The sequence below is a fragment of the Sarcophilus harrisii genome, chromosome 6 (genome assembly GCF_902635505.1).
Source record: "Sarcophilus harrisii chromosome 6, mSarHar1.11, whole genome shotgun sequence".
In the NCBI taxonomy this organism is placed as follows: Eukaryota; Metazoa; Chordata; class Mammalia; order Dasyuromorphia; family Dasyuridae; genus Sarcophilus; species Sarcophilus harrisii.
In genome coordinates, this window is record NC_045431.1 from 246,891,748 (window position 1) to 246,916,969 (window position 25,222).

Sequence of the window (25,222 nt, forward strand, 5' to 3'; positions counted from 1 at the left end):
CTTGGCAGATGGCATGGTTCAGGACAGCCTGGGCAGTTTGGTGGTCTCATCAAGAGAGCCAGGTCTCTGAAGAGGAGGATTCTTTTTCTGTGAAGACTAATAGAACCTTTGAGTTTTAGCTGGGATTGAAGGAACCTCAGAACTTATTGAATACATTTCCCTTTTCATTCAGATGAAGAAAATAAGTCAGAGAAGTTAAATGACTTTGCCATAGTAATAGCTACAGTGACTCTGATGGGATGATATTGAGATGGAATGCCTCTTTCTTCGAGATTGGTTCTTTGTGCTCTTGCTCCTGCTTCCCTGGTCAGTTTCAGGTAAGTGGGAGATGTTGCCGAATTCATAGTCACCTGGCTGGTCCCTCCAGGGAGAGATTCCCTATGTCTCTGGGCTTCTTGACAGTGTTTTCTGTTCTAAATCTCTCTTTTTACCTTTTTTGATGTTGAATATTTTCTAAGTGAAAGAGGATGGTGGTGATTAAGGAAGAATACTTGTGTTTAGTCACATTTCTATTTCAGATTCCAATGAAGTAAATGTCTTCATATCTTCATTAGATCCTGTCATGTTTGCAACTGCTCTTGACTATGGGATTTCAAAGTGATTTTGATAATCTTGATTAAAAGATATAGGCTTATTGGTCAATTCCATTTATTTGCTTCTCTGGGACATCATGAAACAGGGGCAGTGTCTTGAGTCAATCAAGCCATGTGTCTCTTTTCACCTTCCAGCCTCTTTACTCACCTTAAAATGAACCCTGAGGGCAGATTGAATGGGGCAGCAATGTCATACACTAGTATCCTGGGAGTTGCTTGGGGAAGGTTCATTTTAATTGTGAAGATTGTTGCTAGCTCTTCAGTGCTCCCAATCTGGATAACTTAATTTTACCAAAAAATGTTATTTTATAAAGTTTTAATTGTTGCCACTTTGAGGGTTCCCAAGAACACTGTTGTCGTTTGGTTGATGATGTCAATTATAAAGAGATGTGAGTTCTTTCATTAGAATGTGAATTTCTAAGGGTAGGGATCGTGCTTTTGCATTTTTTTTCCCCTGAGTTTAGTACAGTGCCTGTCACATAGTATGTCCTTAGCAAATGTTTGCTGATAGACTCATTACTTGTACAACTTTTCCTAAGGAGAACTAGAATATGGACACTACCATTTATCTCATCCCTCTTTCTCTTATCCTGTCATAACCCTTCCAGCTTCATTGTAGGCACACTGCCTCTGGAAATCAATAGGCTAACTTTGCTTGCATGTCCCTAATTAGAAAAAAAACTCTTCATGTTGTTGTAGCCCTTAAACTCTTTTCCCAAGTTTAGCGTTCCCCCTTCCCTAATAATCAAAGTTGTGTCAGACCATTCCATACTCTCTTGTACCTGGGATTTCTGTCATTTAGGTACAACACCTTAAACACAGGGCAGATCTTAGGAGTAATACTTCTGGCAGTAATCTTATCTCTGTTTGCCCCTTGGACTATTGCCCCATCATTCTACAATATGCAATAATTCTACTTATACTTTCTTATCACTGACTTTTTCTTCATCCTGGATTCTTTTCACCTTTTCCCCCTTACTGAGGCCTTGTACAAACACTTTCTATGTTTAGAACATAATCTTTCCAAGGTAACCTAGTGAATGCCTACCTATCTCACAAAACACAACTTAAATGCTTCTCATCCTCCATGCCGACTTCCCTAACAATGATTTTTTCTTGGCTTCAGACATTTAACCTGCCTCAGACACTTAACACTTACTAGCTATGTGATCCTGGGTAAGTCACTTAACTTCAATTGCCTCAGGAAAAAAAGAATGATTTTTTTCCTAGCACTTTGCTTTATAATTCCCTTGTATGTATTTATTTATCCTGGGACATTTAATATTTCCCACCTGTATTTCTTTCTTTTCTCCCAGCAAGAATGTAAGATCTTTGAGATCAATGACAATCTGTCACCTAAACAGTGACATCATTTGTATAAAAGTAACAGCATTTTGTTTTATCACAAGAAAGGTTTTAATAAGTACTGATTATGAGAATTATGATTGATATTTGATCATTTTATCTGAATCTTGTGGGCTTCAATTTCTAAAAGACCACTTCCTTTTTTAAAACTGTATTTTAGTTTGTGAAATAAAATAAACATTTTCATAACCCATAAAATAAACACATAAACATTTACATAACACATAAAAGAGATGATTGTAGATGATAAACTATTTTATACAACTTTCTATTGCTTTTAAATGTTTAATCATGTTCTCATGAAAATTTCTTTTTTTTCTTTTTCCCCCTCTATTCTCCATTCTAGAGAAGGCTACTATTAGACAGAAATTTGTATATATTATTCAAGACCACATGGATGTACAAGAGAATTCTATCAAACACTTAAATATAACTAATTCCAATACTGTACAGGATGAATGTTTGATAGAATTCCCTTATATATCCATCTGGTACTGAATAAATTTATTCAGATATTCCATTTCTCCTTTTGCTAATCTCAGCAATATATATATATATATATATATATTTATATGTATATATATATATTTATATGTATGTATGTATATGTTGTTCTTAAAAATATTGCTCTTGGCTCTGCTCATTTTGCTCTTCATTATTTCATATAAGTCTGTTCATGGTCTTCATTTCTTATAATATAGTAGTATTCCATCATAGCCACATATCATAGCTTTTCCAGCTAGTCTCCAATTGTTGGGCATCCTCTGTAATTTCTGTGTTTTTTTGTGACTACAAAGAGAGCTGCTGTAAATATTTTAGAACAGATATGTCTTTTTTATTTTTCCCTAATCATCTTTTGAAACAGACCTAGTAATGGTCCCACTGATTCAAATGATATAGATCATTTAATAACTTTTTGTGTATAATTTTAGAACATTCTCCAACTTGGTTAGATCAGGTCACAATCCAATTTTTCTGGAACTCCTCCAATATTGATCGCTTTTTCCTTCAAACATTATAGCCAATCTGGCAGTTGTAGAATAATCATTTTAAGGTTGTTTTGATTTACCTTTCTCTATTTAGATATATTTATGATTTTGATTTATAATTTAGAACTTTTTTTTCACATGACAATAGTTTCCATTTCTTCATTTAAAAGCATCTTGTTCAAATCCTTTAACCATTTATCAATTGACGTACCATTCATATTCTTAAAGATTTTACAGAGTTCTCCATATATTTGAGTCATGAGACCTTTACCTTAAAAACTGCCAATAAAAATTTCCCCACTATTTTCTGCTTCCTGTGTGGTCTTGTTTTATTTGTAAAAAAACCTCTTAATTTTTTGTTCTTGAAATAATCTATCTGAACACTCCATTCTACTCTTTACGTTTTGTTTTTTCCCCATAAACTGTTAAACTATCCATAAGTATGATAAATGATATATTCTATGTTCTACAAATTTTCTTGTAATATCTTGCTATATATTCAGTCATGTATCCATTTTGTCTTATCTTGGTAAATTTTATAAAGAATTGATCCACACCTACTGTCTGTCATACTGCTTTCCAATTTTCCCAATAATATGTCCTGAGTAATGAATTTTTGTCCCCAAACTTGTCTTTCCACTTGACAATTACAAGCTTATTCTATCTGCTGCTGTAAATTTTATGTCTCCTTTGAATTATTGATCTATCTATTTCTTAGCAAATAACAGACGGTTTTGATAATTAATGCTGTATCATATAATTTATGGTCCTTTTACAATTTTCCTTGACTTTTTGCTTCTCCAGATAATTTTGTTATTTTTTTTCCAATCCAGCAAAATAGCTTTTTTGGTAATTTTATTGGGATGGTATTTAATATATAAAGTATTTTAACTAAAATTGTCATTTTGTATATTTGCTCTACCTAGCCATGAAGTATTAATATTTCCCTAATTAATTAAATATGATTTTATTTGTACAAAATTTTAAAAAAAATGTTTTTGTTTATATTGTTCCTTGGACTGTTTTGACTGATATACTTCAAGGTATATTATACTGTATAGTTATTTTAAGTGGAGGGATTTCTTACTAACTTTTCTTTCTTGGTTTCATTTGTCTATCACCACATCAACTGAAAAAAAAGAGATGGTTTGTTTGATCTCTCATTTTCCATTTCTTTTTCTTATTGCTATTGCTGGAATTTCAATGCAATATTGAATAATATTCATGGTAGTAGGCATCCTTATTTCTTTTTTTTTATTTATTTAATAGCCTTTTATTTACAGGTTATATGTATGGGTAACTTTACAGCATTAACAATTGCCAAATCTCTTGTTCCAATTTTTCACCTCTTACCCCCCACCCGCTCCCCCAGATGGCAGAATGACCAGTAGATGTTAAATATATTAAAATATAAATTAGATACACAATAAGTATACATGACCAAACCGTTATTTTGCTGTACAAAAAGAATCAGACTCTGAAATATTGTACAATTAGCTTGTGAAGGAAATCAGAAATGCAGGTGGGCATAAATATAGGGATTGGGAATTCAATGTAATGGTTTTTAGTCATCTCCCAGAGTTCTTTCTCTGGGCGTAGCTGGTTCAGTTCATTACTGCTCCATTGGAAATGATTTGGTTGATCTCATTGCTGAGGATGGCCAGGTCCATCAGAACTGGTCATCATATAGTATTGTTGTTGAAGTATATAATGATCTCCTGGTCCTGCTCATTTCACTCAGCATCAGTTCGTGTCAGTCTCTCCAGGCCTTTCTGAAATCATCCTGTTGGTCATTTCTTACAGAACAGTAATATTCCATAATATTTATATACCACAATTTATTCAGCCATTCTCCAACTGATGAGCATTCATTCAGTTTCCAGTTTCTAGCCACTATCAAAAGGGCTGCCACAAACATTCGTGCACATACAGGTCCCTTTCCCTTCTTTATAATCTCGTTGGGATATAAGCCCAGTAGTAACACTGCTGGATTAAAGGGTATGCACAGTTTGATAACTTTTTGAGCATAGTTCCAAACTACTCTCCAAAATGGTTGGATTCGTTCACAACTCCACTAACAATGCATCAGTGTCCCAGTTTTCCTGCATCCCCTCCAACAATCATCATTATTTTTTCCTGTCATCTTAGCCAATCTGACAGGTGTGTAGTGGTATCTTAGAGTTGTCTTAATTTACATTTCTCTGATTAATAATGACTTGGAGCATCTTTTCATATGACTAGAAATAATTTCAATTTCTTCATCTGAGAATTGTCTGTTCATATCCTTTGACCATTTTTCAATTGGAGAATGGCTTGATTTTTTATAAATTAGAGGTAATTCTCTATATATTTTGGAAATGAGGCCTTTATCAGAACCTTTGACTGTAAAAATGTTTTCCCAGTTTATTGCTTCCCTTCTAATCTTGTCTGCATTAGTTTTGTTTGTACAAAAACTTTTCAGTTTGGTATAGTTGAAATTTTCTATTTTGTGATCAGTAATGATCTCTAGTTCTTCTTTGGTCATAAAGTCCTTCCCCTTCCACAGGTCTGAGAGGTAAACTATCCTGTGTTCCTCTAATTTATTAATAATTTCATTCTTTGGCATCCTTATTTCATATTTGATTCTACAGGGAAAGCTTCTAGTTTATCTGTATTATAAATAGTGCTTGCTGATGGTTTAGATAATTTTTTAGCTAATTTATGGAAAAATCCATCTATATCTATACCTTCAAGTCTTTTTTAATAGAAATGTGATATATAATTCGGTAAAATAATTCCTTTTACTAAGTCCTTATGATTTCATCTTTGTTACTGTTATATTGACCCTTTTCATTTTTGTACTAGTGATTTGGTTTTCTTCTCTATTTAAAAAAATGAAATTAACTAATGATCCATCTATTGTAGTATATTGTCATTCTTTTTAATCAAATTACTGGTTGTTTCTATGATCTGTTTTTTTAAACTAATTCATTCTTTAAAATTGTTATTTAATTTTAAATTAGCTTTTAATCAATATTTCTATGGTCCTTTATAAAATATAATTTTTATTGCATTGCAATTTGAAAATGATATTTTAAAAATATTTCTGCTTTTCTGCTTTTGTCTGAAAAAATGTTATATCCTAGTACTTGATCAGTTTTTGTAAATGTACTATTTCCTGCTGAGAAAAGGTATATTTCTGTTTTTCATTTAGTCTCCTCCAGATGTCTATTCTATCTAGCTAATCTAAAATTATATCCATTTCTTGAAATTCTTTTTTATTTATTCTTTTGCATAGGACAACAGACTTATTTATTTCTAAGAGGGAAAGATACTAATAAATAGTATTATTATACTACTGTCTATCTCCATCTGTAATTCATTTAACTTTTCTTTTAAAAATGTAGATGTTTGGTGTATATAGGTTTAGTATTGATATTACTTCATTGCCTATGGTAACTTTTATCCAAATGTAATTATTCTACTAATCTCTTCCAATTAAATCTATTTTAGCTTTATCTTTGTCTGACAGCATATTTGCCATCTCTTCCTGTTTTTCTTGCATTGGTTAAAGCAAAATAACTTCTCCAATTCTCAACTTTAACTTTTTGTATCCCATTTGAATCCCATGGTTTCTTGTAAACAACCTGTTGTTAAATTCTGATTTTTAATCCATTCTGCTATTCATTTCCATTTCAAAGCTGAGTTCATCCCATTTACATTCAAAGTTTAATTACTATTTGTGAATTTACCACTATCTATTTTTATTCACTCTTATTTTTCTAAATCTCTCTCTCTCTCTCTCTCTCTCTCTCTCTCTCTCTCTCTCTCCCCCCCCCCCCCCCCCCCCCCCCCATATCCTTGTTACAGTATTCTCTCTCCTTACTCTCCTATTCTTTATTCTACCCACTCCTGTAAGGATCCCTTTCTTCCCCTCTCTCTCATCTTTAAGTCTGAATTTATATATCCTTCTAAAAGCATACCCTTCCCCATACCCTCTCCCCCACTTCTCTCACCTCTCCACAAGTTTAGAAGACTTTCACACTCCTTTAGATGTACATGTTCTTTCCTTTTAAACCAAAATCTAGTAAGAGCAAGGTTCCAACATTACCAGCCCTCCTCCCCAACCTGTTTCGTCTGTATCAGTGTTTCTTTTCACACACCCCATTTTAAGAGATAACACTTCTTTTGACCTTTTAATATATGATTAAAAACACCCCATGATACACAATTCACCCCTAACCCTTCTTTCAAACTACCCAAGTAATGGTGACAGTCTTAAGAATACTGATAACATTTTCATATATAATAATTGAAGAGTTTGATGTGCCTTGATGGCCCATGGTCTCATGGGCATGAGTCTCATGACTCATGGTTGATGAGTGCCTTGTAATTAATATTTAATGTTTTACTTATGTTTCTTCTGGATCCTTTATATTTAATTTTCTATTGAGTTTTGGTCTTTCACTTCATTGAAATGTTATTTTTATTTTTTTTCATATTAAGCTCAGCTTTGCTAGGTAACTTATTCTTGGTTGCAACTCCAGTTCTTTTGCTCTTTGAAATAAGATGTTCTAAGATCTCTCATTTTTAGTGTAAAAGTTACCAGGTCTTGTAAAATCCTGGGTATATCTCTGCAGTGTTTAAATTATATTGTTTCTTGTTGCTTAAAATGTTTTCTCCTTAATCTGGGAATTTTGAAACTTGGATATTTTTGTAATTTTTCCTTCTGGGATCTTTTTGAGCTGATGAATGATATTTTTGTTTTTCTATTTCTCTTTTACCCTCTTGTTCTAAAATTTCAAAGGAATTTCCCTTAATAATTTCTTGGAACATGATATCAAAATTCTATTTAATTCTATTTTCTATCATAACTTCCAGGTAATCTGGATATAAGAATTTATATCGCATATCCTCAAACTATTTTCAATACTAGTTATTTTTCTAAAGGGCATTTGGAATTCTCTTCTGTTTTTTCTAGTTTTATTATTGCTTGATGTCTTAATAATATTTATTCAACTTTTCTTGCCCAATTCTAGCTGTCAAGGAGTTATTTTCTTCCCTAAGATTTTGAATCTCTTTTTTTCTTTTCATAATTTTCATGGATTGGTTCCTCCCTTATTATTTTCTTGATCTCTGTTATTTGATTTTTGAATTCCTTTTTAAGTTCTTCCAAGGGGTTAGGAATGGCTTAATTTTTTTAACCTCATTATTTTTCTCTGAATATGAACCCAAATCTTCTTTTATACATAGTAAATACTTATAGCCCAGATTTTTTCCTTTGCTTACTCATTTTTATTTTTGTTTTGTTTTGTTTTTAGTAGCTTATTATTGTTACCAGGCTCTAATCCTAAATTGTTTTAGTGTTGCTTCAGACGTCATGTTCTCATTACTATCATTTCATGAATTCTGTCTGGAGTCTCAATCTCGAGCACTTCACACCTCTTCTAAGTCACAATTAGGACCTCCAACCTTACTTTTTGGAAAATGTTCTTGTTCCCTCTGTCAACATGCTCACTATGAGAACATGTGGTCACTCAGCCTCATCCACAGACATAATCCTGGGTTACATCTGCTCAATGGCATCCAAGAATTTCTTTTCAATCAGGATTGCAAAATGCAACTGATTTGTTCCTCATTTTATCAAAGTTAACCATAACTGAATTTATATGACTGGTCTCATCAACATGCCAAAGTATGAATTTGACAATTTCACAATAAATTTTCTAGTGAGTTTGATTTTACGTTGTAATTTCCACTTTCAATTCTCACCCCTCCCTTCACACCTGAACTGGGAATTGTTGTACTTGCATACAAGGGAAATCAATGACTTATTTGTGTAGGTTGAAATAGCAAGCTTAAACTGTAGGTATGGTGAATGGAGAGAATTCCATGAATTTTTAGCTATTCCTTTTTCCAAAAAAGTGTTAAAACCATTTATATATCCATTCCACAGGAAAAATCACTTCATTTGGATAGACTATTTTGCAAAAACAAACACAAAAACAACAACAACAACAACAAAAAAAACCACAAGTGTAATTTGGTCTCATTCTGATGTTTTTAACTGTCTTCCATCCTTAATCTAATTTTGTCCCTATTTCCGACCTAATCAGAAAGTAATATTCAAACTCAACCTCCATCTTTTTGCTATCATTATTACCTCTCCAGACACTAGTTCACCCATATGGGACATCACTTTTAGAATTTTCTATCATTAAAAATTTTTCTGTGTTCTCATATATATAAGAAGTTTTTGTTTTTTTTTCTCTGTTAACTCTCTGGGGTTTATTCCCTTTAATTTTCTGCTGTTAACCAATCCATTCTTAAGTGATGACTTTACTTTTCCCTTACAACCTCCTTATCATCATATCCCATTAATCAAGAAAGAAAAAAAATTCAGATTGGTCTGGGATTTAGAAGAATCGGCCATACGTGCAAATTTATCTACTCAGAAGATCAAATATTTCTGTCTTACACTTTCTTTTTTTCCTTTTCCAAACAAATGAACAAAAAAAAAAGAGAATTAGTGGGCTTTCTCAAAATTCAAGTTAATTTTTGTGATTTTATTTTTCAATCAGAAGTCTGCAACTTTAGCCTTTTACTTTTCTCAAAAAAGATACTTGCTCTTCCCCAGAAAGCATCTTAGCAGAAAAATGTTTTTCTCAAAATTATGATTTTTTAAAAATTCCCCCAAAAGAAAATTTTTGTAAGAAATTACAATATGAATTATCATCTGATTTTGAAACAAGTATTTTATTTTTTATATATCTTTATTTATATATATCTTATGCTTCTTATTTTATATCACATTTATTTTCTAATATTTTCCTTTCTACCTAACAACCTATAACTTTTCTCTTCTAACAACAATTTTTATTTTAAAAAAAAAGAGTTTTGGTAGGCTGAGTGAAGTACTATGGAAAAAACAAACAATATCAATAATTTCAGATAGTTCCTGTATTCCACATTCATAGACTTTCACATCTTTAACTTGCTGGGTGCAAGGTTGATCACCATATTTGAATCCATTCAGGTTTGTCTTATTCTTTTCATTTAAACTGTTTTATTCATTGTGTATATACCATTGTGATGCTGGTTACTTTATTTTGGATCAGTTTAGAAAAAAAAATTTCCATGTTTTTCTGAATATTTAATATCTACTGTTTCTTTTAACAGTTAAATTTCATTTTATTCATATTGATGGGTATGTTTGTTTTTGTTTCTTTGCTATTATAGAATGTGGATATTTTAGCACATTTAATACTTTTCTGTCTTTGAACTTCTCGTGTCCCTAATACTGTATGGAGTCTTTGGGTCAAAGGCTAAGGACATTCCAGTCATATTTAATTATAATTCCAAACTGTCTTTTAGAACTGTTGGACCATTTCTCAGTTGTTCCAATAGTTTCTCAGTGTGTCCTGAAGCCTCTTTAATATTTTCCATGTTTTTTCATAACCTGATAGTTATTTTGATTGTTAATTCTTTTGTTACTAATGATTTGATGTTTATCTTTAATCAGAAGTTAAAATTTTGAAATTCTTTGAGACCTTTAATGTTTCTTAGACAACTATTCATTTGTAACTTATTATGGCATCTAACAAGGTTAAAAGAAGTATTTTATGCAATTTAATTATAGTTTCATTTTCATTTTTCAGATGCCTGATTTGACTATATTTAGAGATAACTAAAAATAAGGAGAAGCTGGGACAAAGGAGAAATCTGTTAGCCATCCTAGTTTTAATTGCATATATGTGTATGATAATTTGTTCTTACTTGACCTTTGACAAAGAAGTCAATGTTTATTATGCCATCAATTTTAGTTCTCTTTCTTTCACTGAGAAAAGTGAAGAGGAGAGTCCACCATTGCTTGTGCTGCCCAATCAGAAGATAGAAAGTTACTGCTCAGAAATATCTGTAGGAGTGTTTATTGTGTAAGATAGAGAGTTTTTGACTTTCCTTCAGATGATAAGATTCTGTGCTTTATCAAATGAGGTCTGGGATTGGATTATTTCTGAATGTATTTTTGCACATTTAAATATTCATGTCTTGCTATGTGATCATACTATATAGTTCTCTTTTACCCCAATTCTTGAATTAATCTTGGGTTCACCCCTGACTCTGTCTATATTTTCCAGGGAAATTCACTGTGATAGGACCACAACAACCAATCATTGCCCTGGTGGGAGGAGAGACCATATTCCCATGCTACCTTTCTCCCCAGATCAATGCCCAGGACATGGATGTGATGTGGTTTTATGGAGAATCTTCACAAGTGGTACATCGCTATAAATATAGGCAGGATTATTTGAATCATCAGCACCAAGATTATAAAGGGAGGACAGAATTTCTTCGACATGACATTTCCACTGGGAGTGTGGCCTTGAAGATTTGTCATATTCGTCCCTCTGATGAAGGGAAGTACCGGTGTTACTTTGAAAGTTCTAGTGCTTATGGGGAAGCAGAATACCAAGTGTTTGTAGCAGGTGAGTTTGTGCCAGATATCCTGGGGCATGTTTGGGTAGGGTAGAAATCATGGTATTTTTCTGATGGACACACACAGAATTCTAAATATCATGCAAGAAGGACAAAAGTAGGCAGGTATAATCTAAATTTATTTATGTGAGAGGCAACTGATTGAACTGGGAGTGTCTGAAGGACTAATCTGAGAATGAAATTCAAGGGTTAAGAGAGTGAAAAGCAGTTTGGATCTGATACAAGTAGCTCAGATATAATAATTAGAGCAATTCAAACCTGGCATATGAATATAGACAAAGAATATTTCTAGGGAAGCAACTAGAGGGAGATCATGGGGCAAAAAAATATTTAGTCAAATGTGCAGGCTTTAAGTAATAGTTTTGCTCATAGTAGTGTGTATTGACCACTTCAATACCTTTTAAATTGAGAGAGGCATTTTCAAACATCTCACGAAAAGCAAATAGAATGAATTGTACTTAAGCTATAGGCTTCCATACACACACACACACACACACACATTATATATATTTATATTTTATTTATAAATATATATATATAGTCTAACCCTAACCTGAATAAAACTCCTTTGTATAATATCTTTAACAAACTGCCAACCAGCCTCTTTTGTAGAAGTTTTCCAAAGAAATTAAATTGATTGTCTCTTGAGGCAGTCCAATCAGAAATTGAACAACTCTTATTACAAAAAAGAATATCTGCAATTTCCCTTCTGAACCTTCCATCAATTGTTTCTACTTCTCTTCTTTGGGATCAATCAGAATAAAATCCATTCCTCTTCTATTTGATAACTTTAAATGTTGGAACCTTAGGTCTTATCTTACCTCGGTCTTCTCTTTTCCTCTCCTCTTCCTTTAATAAATCCATCTTCCTAAGGCATATTCCCTGTCCATTCCCTAGTCTAGTCATCCTTTCTTTGAAATGAAAATGCTTCATTTGTTAATATTTATTAAAGATATGACTGAAGATGCAGAGCCAAGAAAACTGAGTAAAGAGAACGTTATCTAGTTAAATGATAGTTAAATTTCCCTCTAGACAACTTTAAAATGATGTGTCAAGTCAAATTTGAATAACCGATAAGAAATTGAGGGGAAGTCAGAAGTAGTGTCTGTGGCCCTTGTATGGAGACTGATTTGGAGAATGACTGTTACACCAAAACAGGGCCCTGGAAGAAGTGGTGGTAGTAGGAGCAGTAACAGCAATAATGAAAGTTCTCACCACAAAGAGATGGAAAGGGGACTGAATACTTGCTAAGAACAATATTCCATGGAATCCATATAATACCATTTGGCATAGGTCCAGGAACAATTTGGCAGCTCCATTGATTATTAACCAGTTCTAGAAATGGAATGGAAAGAACTTGTAGTCACCAATGAGCAGGGGTCCTAAGTCCAGGATCTTTGTTCCAGGGCAGAAAAAAGCACTTGTGGTCCCATGGAAGCAGGAGCCACAGTTCCTAGTCATATGTTCAATAAATAAAGAACTTGTGCTCACTAGACCATTGTGCACTGTCTATGCAAACCAGGAAAGCAGACAACACATGTCTCTCTCTGGATCATATCACCTTGAAAGCATCTAAAATGTATAGCTACATAAAGCCAGCTGCTAGGTGAAAAATTACTAAGTGAAAAAGTCTGAAGCTTGGAAAAGTAATGCTTACTCAATCCCAAACTAAACATCAAGTTTAAATCAGGAAATAGATTGGAAAAATGAACAAACAACAAAAAGGGAACCTGAATATAAAAATCAATTGTGATGCTAGAGAAGGTTAAGAGAAAAACTAAAAAGTAGAAAGTGACATAAAAATATGCAGAAACATTAAAGAAAAACAAAGATTGGTCCCAACCCAATAATTTCTATGACATAAAATAATAAAAAACAAACAAAAGTGATTGAAAAAAATCAAATAAGAAGCAGAGTCAAAATTGGAGGAAATGAGAGCAATGTAAAAAAAAAAATCAAAAAGAATTGAGCTCAGAAAAAGAGGAATTAAAAAATAAGAAAGCACTTCTTAATCAACAGAAATAGCCAAACAGGAAAAAAAAAGATGCAATGACTCACTGAAGAAAATATCTCAAAAAGGAGAATTGTTTAAATGTCCATGAGAAATTAAGAAACAATAAAGCAAAACCAAAAGAATGAAAAGGTGAAAAATCTGAAATATCTCATTGGGAAAAAAAAAAACTGACCTAAAAATAGATAGAGAATAGTGCTTGAACTATATGAAAATCATAATAAAAAATCCTAGATATTTCAAGAAATTATGAAGGATACCTGCTCATATCTTAGAAAAAAACCAACATAATGGAAAGAATTCCCCAATCATCTCCTGAAATTCCAAAATAAAAACTATACGCAAATATTGTAACTGACTTCCAGAGCTCTGGGGTCAAGGAGCAAACATTGCAAATAGCCAGAAAGAAATAATTCAAATATAATGAAACCAGCCAGGGTTACACAAATTTGGTGACTTCCACATTAAAGTGGATGGTGAGATTAGGATATTTCAGAAAACAAAATAGCTAGGATTACAGTCAAGAATGCCCTAGGACAACAATCAAGAATACCCAGTAAAAGAGAATGTAATCCTTTAGGAGGAGAGAAAATATTCGATGAAATAAAGGACTTTCAAACATTGCCAATGGAAAAAACTAAAGCTGAATAAAAATTTGGTGTTCAAATACAAAAATTAAGGGAAGCATAAAAAGATTAATAGGAAAAAGAAATCATAAGGGATTCAATAAGGTTAAATTCTTTGTATTCCAAAATGGGATGATGATATTGTAACTTCCAAGATCTGTATCTTAACTAAGGCAGTTAATAGTCTATTTTTATTGAGGGCATGATCACTATTCTGTTATGTTGTCATGATATAAAAAAGGAAAGGATAAAAAAAGGGATGTACTGGGAGAAGAGGGAAAGGAGAGAAAATGGGGGGAAATTATCTCATATAGAAGAGGCATGCAAGGAAGAGTTTTTACAATGCAGGGGAAAATAATTTGATGGGAGAACCAGGCAATGTTTCCTCTGATCCTCATTTGCATTGATTCAAAGAGGGAAGATCATATGTGTACATTTAATTTTAAGTAGAATCCGCTTACCCAACAGGAAAAAAAGAGAGAGCTGAGATAACAGAACTGAGAGGAGTGATAAGAGGGAAAACAGTTTAAGGGAGGCAGTGTCCAGAAACAAAGCATCACTTTGAGATAGAACATGATAAAAAGTGGGGGGAAAAGAGAGAATGGTAAACAGAAGAAAATAGGATAGAGAGAATTACACAGTAATCATGACTATGATTGTGAATGAGATGAATTCACATATAAACAGAAGCAAAAGCAAAATGTAAAATTATGCAAATGTTTTGCATGACTTCATACATCTAATGCATATCGTATTCTACCAATGAATGGTGAAAGGGCTGGAAGAATGGAAAATTTTTGAGCTGAAAATAAAAAAAAAGAATGTTAAAATATTTTTTAAAAGTGGCATAATTGAACAAAAGATAGGGTCTGACAAAGAGTCAGTAATAGAAGGAGCGCTTGCTCTATTGGGGCTGTTCAGTTTCAGTCATGTCCAATTCTTGCCAAAGAAATCCCTAATTGGAAATATACAGTCATCCCAGACACAAAGACATGTGTGTTTTTCTCATTTGATGCTTTCCCAATAATATTTGATAGACATAATAAGGAGGAATAAGATAAAAATTCCTCTTGCTTTCTAGGAAATAATTTTACTTTTGTGTTGCTTTCCTTTCCTAGGCGAAGGCTCTGTTCCTCACATATACATTGTGAGTGATGGAAATCAAAATCTTAAGCTGGTATGCACATCTACAGGGTGGTACCCAAAGCCTGAGGTTCAATGGAGAAAAAATCAGGAAAAGTTATTGCCACAAGACACTACGATCAAGAAGAAAGAAAATGGACTATTTTCTGTTGAAACATCAATCATGGTTTCCAGGAATTCCACAGGGAATGTTTCTTGTTTCATTTTGAACCCTCTCCTCAGACAAAAGTTGGAAGCAAGTGTTTCTGTGTCAGGTTAGTTTCCTCTCTAAGCACTAAGGACAATTTTGTGAGCAGACTGAGTAGACTTTTTGGTAGAAAGGGCAAAAGAAATATTCAGGATTTCCAAATATTTCTTCCATTCATGTGTTATAATGCCAAAATTTCTATCTTTAAGACACATAAGATTTCAGACATAGAAGTAATTTTAGAAATTATACTTATTTTACATATGAAGAGACTGAATAAGGGTAGTAAAATTACTGTTGATCTATAAACATTTATTAAGTACTTCCTAAGTTCCAGGCACTTTCCTAAGTTTTAAGGGAATATGAAGAAAAGAAATAAACCCCCCCCCAAAAAATAAGAAAAAAAACCCATCCCAAAGCAGTCTTTATTCTCAAGGAACCCACAGGGAGGCAACATGCAAGCATCTGCAAGATATATGTCCAGTAAACTGGAGATAAACCCAAAGGGAAGCAGTGAAATGATGAAGGTTTTGTAGATAGGCTCTCTTCTTTGCAGAGAATATTTCACTTCTTGCTACTACCTAGTGTCTAGGCATCTCAAATGATGAGAGGGACCAAGAGTTCCTCTGCTCATGAGCCTTGTGCTTTCCTTTTCTTGCTGAGTGTTGTGTGTCCCTGAAGGAAAAGGGGGCCTGCCATCTTCTATCTTCCCAAAAGCACATTTCCCTGTCCCAAAGGAAAGACTTCCATCTGTGGCAGCATAAGATAACTTCTCACTTTCTGCTGCCAGTCCAATCTCCCAACTGGTATATGGAGAACCTCTAATACAAAGAGCAACTATCTACTCTTTGAGTTCAGGTCCACAGCATCTGTCCTTTGAGGGAAGAGGAATGAGAAAATTAGTGATGAATGGGACAACCTTCTCCTAGAATGCAGGTTTGCTCTCAATCTGCTGCACTCTTTTCTTGCCTAATCTCCACCCGTCTGAAGGAAGAGGAGTAGTGAAGCAGGGTCAGCCATTTTCTCATCTGACCATGTCCCTTTAATTTCAAGCTGCCCTTGCCTCTAGCCCCAATATCCAACTTCTATTTTGGAAGTGAAGTGCTCTCCACTCAATGATGAACATCCTCATACCTGTCCATGTCCTTCACAGTCTAATGATTCTGAATTTCTATAGATCATCTTTCAAAGCCCACAACATGTGTGTAACCAAAGTTCTTATTACTATTTCAATCACCTCTCCCACCCCAAAATTTTAATCAAATATCACCCAGCTTTTCCAATGTACTTTTTGGAATGCCATTGGTAACTGACTTCTCTTCATCCTAAATCTTTTCTTCTACCACTTTCTATCTTTAGATGTTTCTGTAAGCTGGCTGCCCCTAGATGACACAGCTTCCCTGGCTATTATTTCCAGTATTGACCTTTACTCATTAGCTAATAGGTCAATGGTAGAAGTGGGGAAATTGCATTTTTCTTGTTCTACATTGCCACTTCTAGGCTTTCCCTCTACCCCATTCTCTCAATAACGTCTCTTCTTTTGAGTTTCATGCTATTAACATTCACCACACAATTAAATTCCTGGTAGAGGTATTCTATAGACTTATAAATTAATCTCCTTTCCCCAATAAATTTGGACAATGGCTCACTGTTTTACTCTCCTCCCTAACCTCTATATTCATAATAGGAAACTTCAACATACATATTGAGGTATGATGATTTTTAAAATGTAAATTTTGATAATTTAATTTTAATAAAATGCTTTCATTTGTAATTCAATGTATCTTATTTTATGCTTTTAAAAATCTGATTCTAAAAAGCAATCCATGGGCTTCATCAATCTGACAAAGCGATTCAGGGCTCACAAAAGATTAAGATCCTCTCCACTGGAAAGAAGGGATAGAATACACTAGGTATCGGTTTTGATGGTGGTCTTCTCCAAGGCTATTTTGACCATTCAAGCAAAAATATATTTATAGACCAGAGCAGACATACCCAAAACAACTAGTACCCTGGGTCCTCATTGCAGCCCAAGTTCTTCTTTCTGTTTTCTCACTTTAGCCCACCAGAAATTTCATTGCTTTTTCCTGAAATGCTTTGCATGTGAATGGCTGTCCTTCTACACATATGCAGTACACAGAGGCAGTGCTCCTTTTCCTTCTCAATTAAATTGGTTGCAATCAGTTAACAAGCATTAATTAAGTAGTTTCTATGAGTCTGGAACTATCCCAAGGAACAGGAATAAGATGAAAGGCAAAAGACAATCTATGTTTTCAAACATCTCACAGTCTCACAGATTTAGATGCAAATAATTTCCATTTGGACCAAAAAAAAACCCCTCCCTCTTTGGACCATATAGTTTCTATTCATGACCCTGTAACCTGCCTTCCCTGCTGTGCTAATACCTAGATCAGAGAGGAATCTATGTTTGCAGGAGCTCAGAAAATCCTTTGACCAGAACACTGGTCAGAAAATCAGGGGCCATCCTCTAGAGACATTTGGGAGTTGGGAACTGAATGATCCAAATTTAATTTCTTTCTCTGTAAAATGAGGACATTTCATTATTTAGTGCAATCACTAAATTGAGCACAAATTTAGTGATCACTAAAGATCCATGATTCTATCAAATAACTCTATGGTTTGAATTTTTCAGATGACTTGTTTCCACATAATACTCCTTGGATAGTGATATGGATTGTGACTGTGGTCCTTTTCAGCACTGTGATTTTTATCATTATTTTTGTGACCTGGAAGTTAAAAAAAGGCAAAGGTAAAGATCTGTGCAATGTGGATTATTCCAGCATGAAGCAGAACCCAGAGACGCTGAAATAGAGAATGCTCTAACTAGGGCAATCCCTCTGCCAATGCAGGTTGGTTGCCTCTAGGCAAGGAGGAGTGTTAAAGAATTGTTGAGAGCACAGAGAGGCTAAGGACCTTCTTTAGGGCTGCACAACAAGCATGTGGCTACAGCAACTCTCTAAGTCATGTCTTTCTGATTTTGAGAATAGTTCCTCATCTACTATTCCATGCTTCTTCAAAATATATAAAATAGAATACATTTGTCATATAACATATGTATAATATATGCAAATAAATAAATATATATGCATAGACATGTGTGTGAATACATGAAAACATATATATATATATCAATCTATCTATCTATAGATTTATCTATCTAGCTATTTTCATTGGTATAAACACCCAGATTAACTACAAAGGACATATTGAGAAAGATGTCACCACATGACAATATACTGGAACTAGTTACAGAATTACTATATATTCTCCAAAATTTCTCCAAGGTATTTCTTCTGTATGCTTGTAGTCTCCTGACCCTATATTTTGTGAATAGGTAATTTAATGTCTTATCCCACGTAATTTTGTTCAGGACATCTGGAAATTAATTGATTAGGAGTTCCCCAAATCAACATAGTCATCCAGTCTCCCTGATTTGTACAGGTGAAACCATGAAAACGTGGATTTTTCCTGTGAAGAATGTGTTGTGTCGAAACACAGTTTCTTAAGTAAGAAATTAACAAAATAATGGAAAGTTTGAAAAAGGGAGTGGATCAGAAGCAAAAAAAAGTAGCTAGTGGAAGTTGGCATTATCTGAGAATTATATATTAAATATGAAAGTGACCTTAGAGGCCCCACTGTTTCATTTTAGAGGTTTCGTTTTACACATGGGAAAATAGAGCTTCAGAGACGTTATAATTTTCTAAGGTACACAAAGATAACACGGGTGACAGCTGGGATACATTCAAATATTAGATTATAAGGAATCTTAGGGATTGTATAGTAAAATGCACTTATTCTAGAGATGAAGAAATGAGAAAATGGTTTTCCCAAGATGACAAAATGAATTAATATGAGAACAGGCTCCTGATCTAAGTATTTTGAACTCTAGTTCAAAGGTTTATTTCTCTATATCTATAAGACTGATAGATTAGAGAATAGAAGTATCAAAAGAGGCAATTAAATGTTGCAAATTATTAATAAAAGAGCCTAATTCTTCTTTGCGCTCTCTCTCTCTCTCGCTCTCTTTCTCTCTCTCTCTCTCTGTCTCTCTCCCTCTCTCTCTCTGTCTCTTTCTCTTCTGTACACTTTTTGCAGGTGTGAATAAAGAAGAACCTGGTGAGTAATATTTTCTTCTTAATCGTTCAAATATTTGTATATGGTGATGCACTACTAAATAAGGCATGTCTTGGAAACTGGTAAGATAATCAAATTATAGATGGAAAATCTGCAATGACATGAGGCCATGTAGTCCTACAGTTGCCTTTTATAGGTGAGATGATAGAACTTCAAAGTGATGGTTATCACTTTCTAAAGATCACAAAGATCAGGAATGGGAAGTTGGGATAGATTCAGTTTTGTTAAATGATAAGGAATCTTAAAGATTATATACTACAACTCTATCACTTTATAAATGGAAAGAGTTGGGAAATGGCCTTCCAAATCTAATAAAGTTATTATGAGAATAGTCCCTCAAAATATATTTTTGAGCCATAGTTCAGTATTTTATTTATCAATATTAATAAACTTGAAAGCTTTTTAGAAGAGAAATATCAAATGAGGGATCCTCAGTGGTGGAAATGGATAATCCAGAGAAGCCAGTTCTCTGACACTCACACACACAGACTCTCCCTCTCTCTATCTCTGTGTTTCTTTCCTTTCTCTCTTTCTTTCTTTATTTGTCTCTTTCCCCTCTCAGATGTACATGGAGATGCATTTGGAGAGTAGTTTTTTACTTCCTCATTATTAAATTATTTGTAAATAGTTATACAACATATCAGTGGAGGATTGTTAGAACTGAATAGATCAGGAGACTTCCAAATCAATGAACTAATCCAGCACCCCTTAATTATCAAAAGGAACATTTGATAGCCTGGATTTTCTTCTAGATGTTTGTGTTGTCAAAACACTGTTTCATGGAAAAAAGAATGAAAATTTTGAAAAAAAAGTCAGTGAATGGGAGCACTACCAAATAAGGCATGTCTTGAAAACTGGTAAATAATTAAATGGAAAATCTGAAGCAACATAAGAGACCATACATTATGGTTTCATTTTGTAGGTGAGAAGGTAGAATTTCAGAGTGGTGGTTAATTACTTTCTGAAGATCACAAATATGAAGATGTGAATCTTGGATAGATTTAATACTGTTAAATGATAAGGAATCTTTGAGATTATAGTCTACACCATTATCATTTTGCAAAAAGAAAGAGTTAGAAAATAGTTTTCCAAAGCTGATAAAGTGTTATGAGAAGAGTCCTTCTATAAATATATACTCTTTGAACTCTATTTTGGTATTTATTCATCAAAATCAATATGCATGGAAACTTTTTAAAACAGAAGTATCAAATGAGGGATCCCCAGTACTTGAAACAATCTAGAGAAGCTAATTTTCTGACACTTTTTCTCTCTCTCTCCCTCTTCCTCTCCTTCTCCCCTTCTTTTTCTCTTTCTTTTTGTCTTCCTTAGCAGATGTAGATAAAGATGAATCTGGTGAGTAAAATCTTCTTCTTCATTATTCACATTTTTGTATATGGTGATATGACATACAATTGGACGATGATGGGAACACAGTCCTTTAAATCAATGAACCAATCAAGGACTGCTAATTTGCAGAGAAGAGAACTTGACAGGCTGGATCTTCTTCTAATGGTTTTTCAAAACACTGTTTCATGGATGAAAGAATGAAAATTTTGAAAAAGTCTGTGAATGGGAGCATTATCAAATAAGGCATGTCTTGGAAACTGGTAAGATAATCAAATTATAGATGCAAAATCTGAAATGACATAAGAGGTCATGCAGTCCTATGGTTTCATTTTACAAGTGAGAAGGTAGAGATTTGGTTTGTGGTTATCACGTTCTAAAGATCACAAAGGTCAAGATTGTGAAGGTGTAATACATTCAATACTGTTAAATGATAAGGAATCTTAGAGATTATATTCTACAACTTTATCACTTTACAATAAGAAAGGATTAGAAAATGGCTTTCCAAAGTTGATAAAATGATTATGAGAAGAGTTTCTCTATATTCCTTTTGAACTCTAGTTCAGTGTTTATTCATCAAAATCAATGTGCATTTATAAGTATCAAATGAGACATCCCAGTATTGGAAATGGATAATCCAGAGAATCTAATTTGCAGACACTTTTTTCTCTCTCCCTCTCCCTCTCCTCCTCCCCTCTTTTTTCTCTATTTCTTTCTATTTTCCTTAACTGGTATGAATAAAGATTCAGATGGTAAGTAATATCTTCTTCATTATTCACTTTTTTGGGTATGGTGATGTGACATATGATTGGACGATGGTAGGAACAAAGTCCTCCAAATCAATGAATCAATCCAGGATCTCTAATTTGTAGAGAGAAGAATTTGATGGCTTGTATCTTCTTCTAAATGGTTTTGCTGTCAAAATACTGTTTCATGGACAAAAGAATGCAAATTTTGAAAAAACTCAGTGAATGGGAGCACTACCAAATAAGGCATGTCTTGTAATTCATTGTTTAATCAAATTATAGATGGGAAATTTGAAGTGAAATAAGAGGCCATGCAGTCCTATGAGTTCATTTTGCAAGTGAGAAGGTAAACCTTCAGAGTGATGGTTAATTACTTTCTAAAGATCACATAGATCAAGATGTGGATCCTGGATAGATTCAATATTGTTAAATAAGAAATCTTAGAGATTGCAAACTACCACTCCAACCCTTTACAAAAGAAAAGAGTTTGAAAATGGCTTCCCAAAGCTGATGAAGTGTTTATGAGAAGAGTTCCTCAAAATACATTTTTGAACCACAGTTCAGTATTGTATTCATTAATATCAATAAGCATGAAACTTTTAAGAACAGAAGTAGGAAATGAGGGATCTTTACTTGTCTCTTTATTTGTCTTTTCCCCTTCTCAGAAATTTTTTCAGATGCACTTGGTGAGTAGTATTTTCTTCTTCATTATCAAATTTTTTGTGTATAGTTATACATCCCAGTGGAAGATGGTTAGAACTGAGTAGATCAGGAGATTTCTAAATCAAAGAGCTAATTAATCAAGGACCCCTAATTTGTAGAGAGGAACACTTGATAGCCTGGATTTTCTTCTAGATGTTTGTGTTATCCAAACACTGATGACAAAAATAATGAAAATTCTTTAAAAAGTCAGTGAATGGGAGCACTACCAAATAAGGCATGTCTCAGAAATTGGTAAGATAATCTAATTATAGATAGAAAATCTGAAGTGACATAAGCCATGCAGTGCTATGGTTTCATTTTACAGGTGAGAAAGTAGATTGGTGGTTATTACTTTTTAAATATCACAAAGATCAAGAATGTGGAGCTGGGATAGATTCAATATAGTTAAATGATGGAGCATCTTAAAAGTTATATACTTCACTCTATAAGTTTTCCAAAAAGAAAGAGTTAGAAAATGGCTTTCCAAAGCTGATAAAATGATGATGAGAAGTCCCTTTATATATACAATGCTAGTTTAGTGTTTTATTCATCAATATCAATAAGCATGAACATCGATAAACTTTTTAGAACAAAGGTATCAAATGAGGCATCTCCAGTATTGGAAATGGATAATGCAGACAAGCTAATTCATCTCTTTCTCTCTCTGCATGTCTCTTCCCTTTACTGTTGTGGACAAAGAATATCATGGTGAGCAATATTTTCTTCTTCATTATCCAAATATTTGTAAATGGTGGATATAAGTGGAGGATGCTGGGAATGTTGGAATTGGATAATAATGAGAAGATAATTTTCTGACACTTTTCCTTTCTCTCTCTGTCTCTTCCTTTTTTTTTTCTCTCTTTCTCTTTTTCTTTCCTCTCTCTCTTCTCTTTTCTTTCCCTCTCTTATTTTGTCCTTCTCTTTCTGTCTTTCTCTTTTCACTCTTGTTAATTATCAAAAATATAAATTAGGTAAGTAATATTTTCTTTTTCAATATCCAAATATTTGTATATGGTGATACAGCATATCACTGGAGAATGCTGCCAATTGAATTGATCAAGAGTCCCAAATGAATTAACCAATACAGGACCCCAAATTTGTAGAGAGGAGTAATTGTCAGCTTGGATCTTCCTCTAAATGTTTGTTTAATCAAAACACTGTTTCATGGACAAAAGAATGAAAAGTTTCTAAAAAATTCAGTGAATACTGAGCACTACTAAATAAAGCCTGTTATGGAAATGGGTAAGATCATTAAATTCTAGATGGAAATACAGAAGTATAGGTGAGAAAGTAGAGATTAAGCATAGTTATCATTTTCTAAAATTCATAAAGATCATGAATGTGGTGGTGGCATAGATTCAAACATTCTTAAGTGATAAGTTATTTTAGAGATTATATACTACAATGGTACCACTTTACAAAAGGAAAATGAGAAGATGGTTTTTCAAAGCTGATTAAATGAACGACTATGAGAAAAGTCTCCTGATATATGTCTTTTGAACCTTAGTTCAGTGTTTTATTCCTCAGCATCAGTATGTGTGAATAATCTTTAGAACAGAAGTGTCAAATGAGGCATTCACAGTATGTGAAATGGCAGAGAAGCTATTTTCTTCTCTCTCTCCCTCTCCCTCTCCTTCCTCTCTAATTTTCGCTGTCTCTTCACTTGTCCACCTTAGATGACGGGGATAAAGATGACTCTGGTGAGTAATATCTTCTTCATTATTCAATTATTCATACATCATGATACAACATACCAGAGGACGATGCTGGGAACTCAGTTGATCAAGAGATCCCCAAATCAATGAAGCATTCCAGGATTCCTGATTTGTTGAGTTGAGAAGTTGAAAAAAATGAGAAAATAACTTTTCCAAGAAATTAGAATAAATTCCTACAAAGAGACACCCCAGATCTATAATTTGGTCGAGTTGAGTGGTCCATGTCTCAAGATCAATAAGCCTGAATATTTAGAATAGTATAGAGAATAAACAATAACAAGGGATACTCAATATTGCAAATGGATAATCCACAGATGCTAATTCATTCTCTCTGTGTGTTTCTCTTTGTCTGTGGGTCTTTCTTTGTCTCTGTCTCTCTCTCTCTCTCTCTCTCTCTCTCTCTCTCTCTCTCTCTCTCTCTCTCTGTCTCTTTCTGTCTCTGTCTCTCTTTGTCTCTGTCTCTCTCTGTAAGTCTGTTTCTCTGTCTCTTGCTTTCTCTGTGTCTCTCTCATCTCTTTGCATGTGTGTGTCTCCCTGTCTCTGTTTCTCTCTCTTTGTGTCTCTGTCTATGTGTCTGTCTCTGTTTCTTTCTGTCTCTGTCTGTCTGTCTGTCTATCTCTCTCTGTTTCTGTGTGTCTGTCTCTGTCTGTCTCTCTCTCTGTATCTCTCTGTCTCTGTCTCTGACTCTCTCTCTCACTTTCTCTTTCCCCTCCTACTTCTACCTTTCCCTCTATTGCTCTCCCTCTTGCAATCTTTTATGCCTCAGTCAAGGTTGAAATTGAATCTGGTGAGTATTATTTTATTCTTCATTATCCACATATTTGTATATGATGATTCAATATAGAAGTGAAGAATGCTAGGAAGAAAATTGATCAGAAGACCCCCAACTTAATGCTCAATTGCTCTCTTGAATTTGTAGAGAACTTTGGATTTTCCCTGTGGAATGTTTTTTTTTTCCCCAAACACTTTTTCTTAATGAAGAAATCCACAAAAGAATAGAAATTTTGAAAAAAAATTCAATGCATGGGAAGGAAGAATTGAGCCATCTAGAGCAAATTGGTGTTTATCTTAGAATTATAGATTTAAAGTCAGAAGTGACCTTAGAGGCCATGCTGCCCATTGGTTAGTAGAGGTTTAGTGATGTTATCATTTTGTAAATGTCCCAAAGATA

General features: G+C 33.7%; 1 protein-coding gene across 1 annotated transcript; it reads left to right on the forward strand.

Annotated features, from left to right (window-relative positions):
* Nucleotides 1-24,090, forward strand: LOC105751027 (butyrophilin-like protein 9). Its single transcript, XM_031941297.1, has 10 exons — nucleotides 1-317; nucleotides 11,065-11,412; nucleotides 15,178-15,456; nucleotides 18,043-18,159; nucleotides 19,506-19,526; nucleotides 20,874-20,897; nucleotides 21,632-21,640; nucleotides 22,300-22,320; nucleotides 23,036-23,044; nucleotides 24,013-24,090. The coding sequence occupies exons 1-10, from the start codon at nucleotides 251-253 to the stop codon at nucleotides 24,042-24,044; spliced, it is 927 nt and encodes a 308-aa protein (XP_031797157.1). The 5' UTR covers nucleotides 1-250; the 3' UTR covers nucleotides 24,045-24,090.
* The last annotated feature ends 1,132 nt before the right edge of the window (nucleotides 24,091-25,222 follow it).

Bases quoted from the DNA above. Each gene is read 5' to 3' on its own strand.
- LOC105751027 (XM_031941297.1), top strand. From the start codon at position 251: ATGGAATGCCTCTTTCTTCGAGATTGGTTCTTTGTGCTCTTGCTCCTG. The intron at 15,457-18,042 runs GTTAGTTTCCTC...TGAATTTTTCAG, and splicing joins AGCAAGTGTTTCTGTGTCAG to ATGACTTGTTTCCACATAAT. The intron at 18,160-19,505 runs GTAAAGATCTGT...CACTTTTTGCAG, and splicing joins GAAGTTAAAAAAAGGCAAAG to GTGTGAATAAAGAAGAACCT.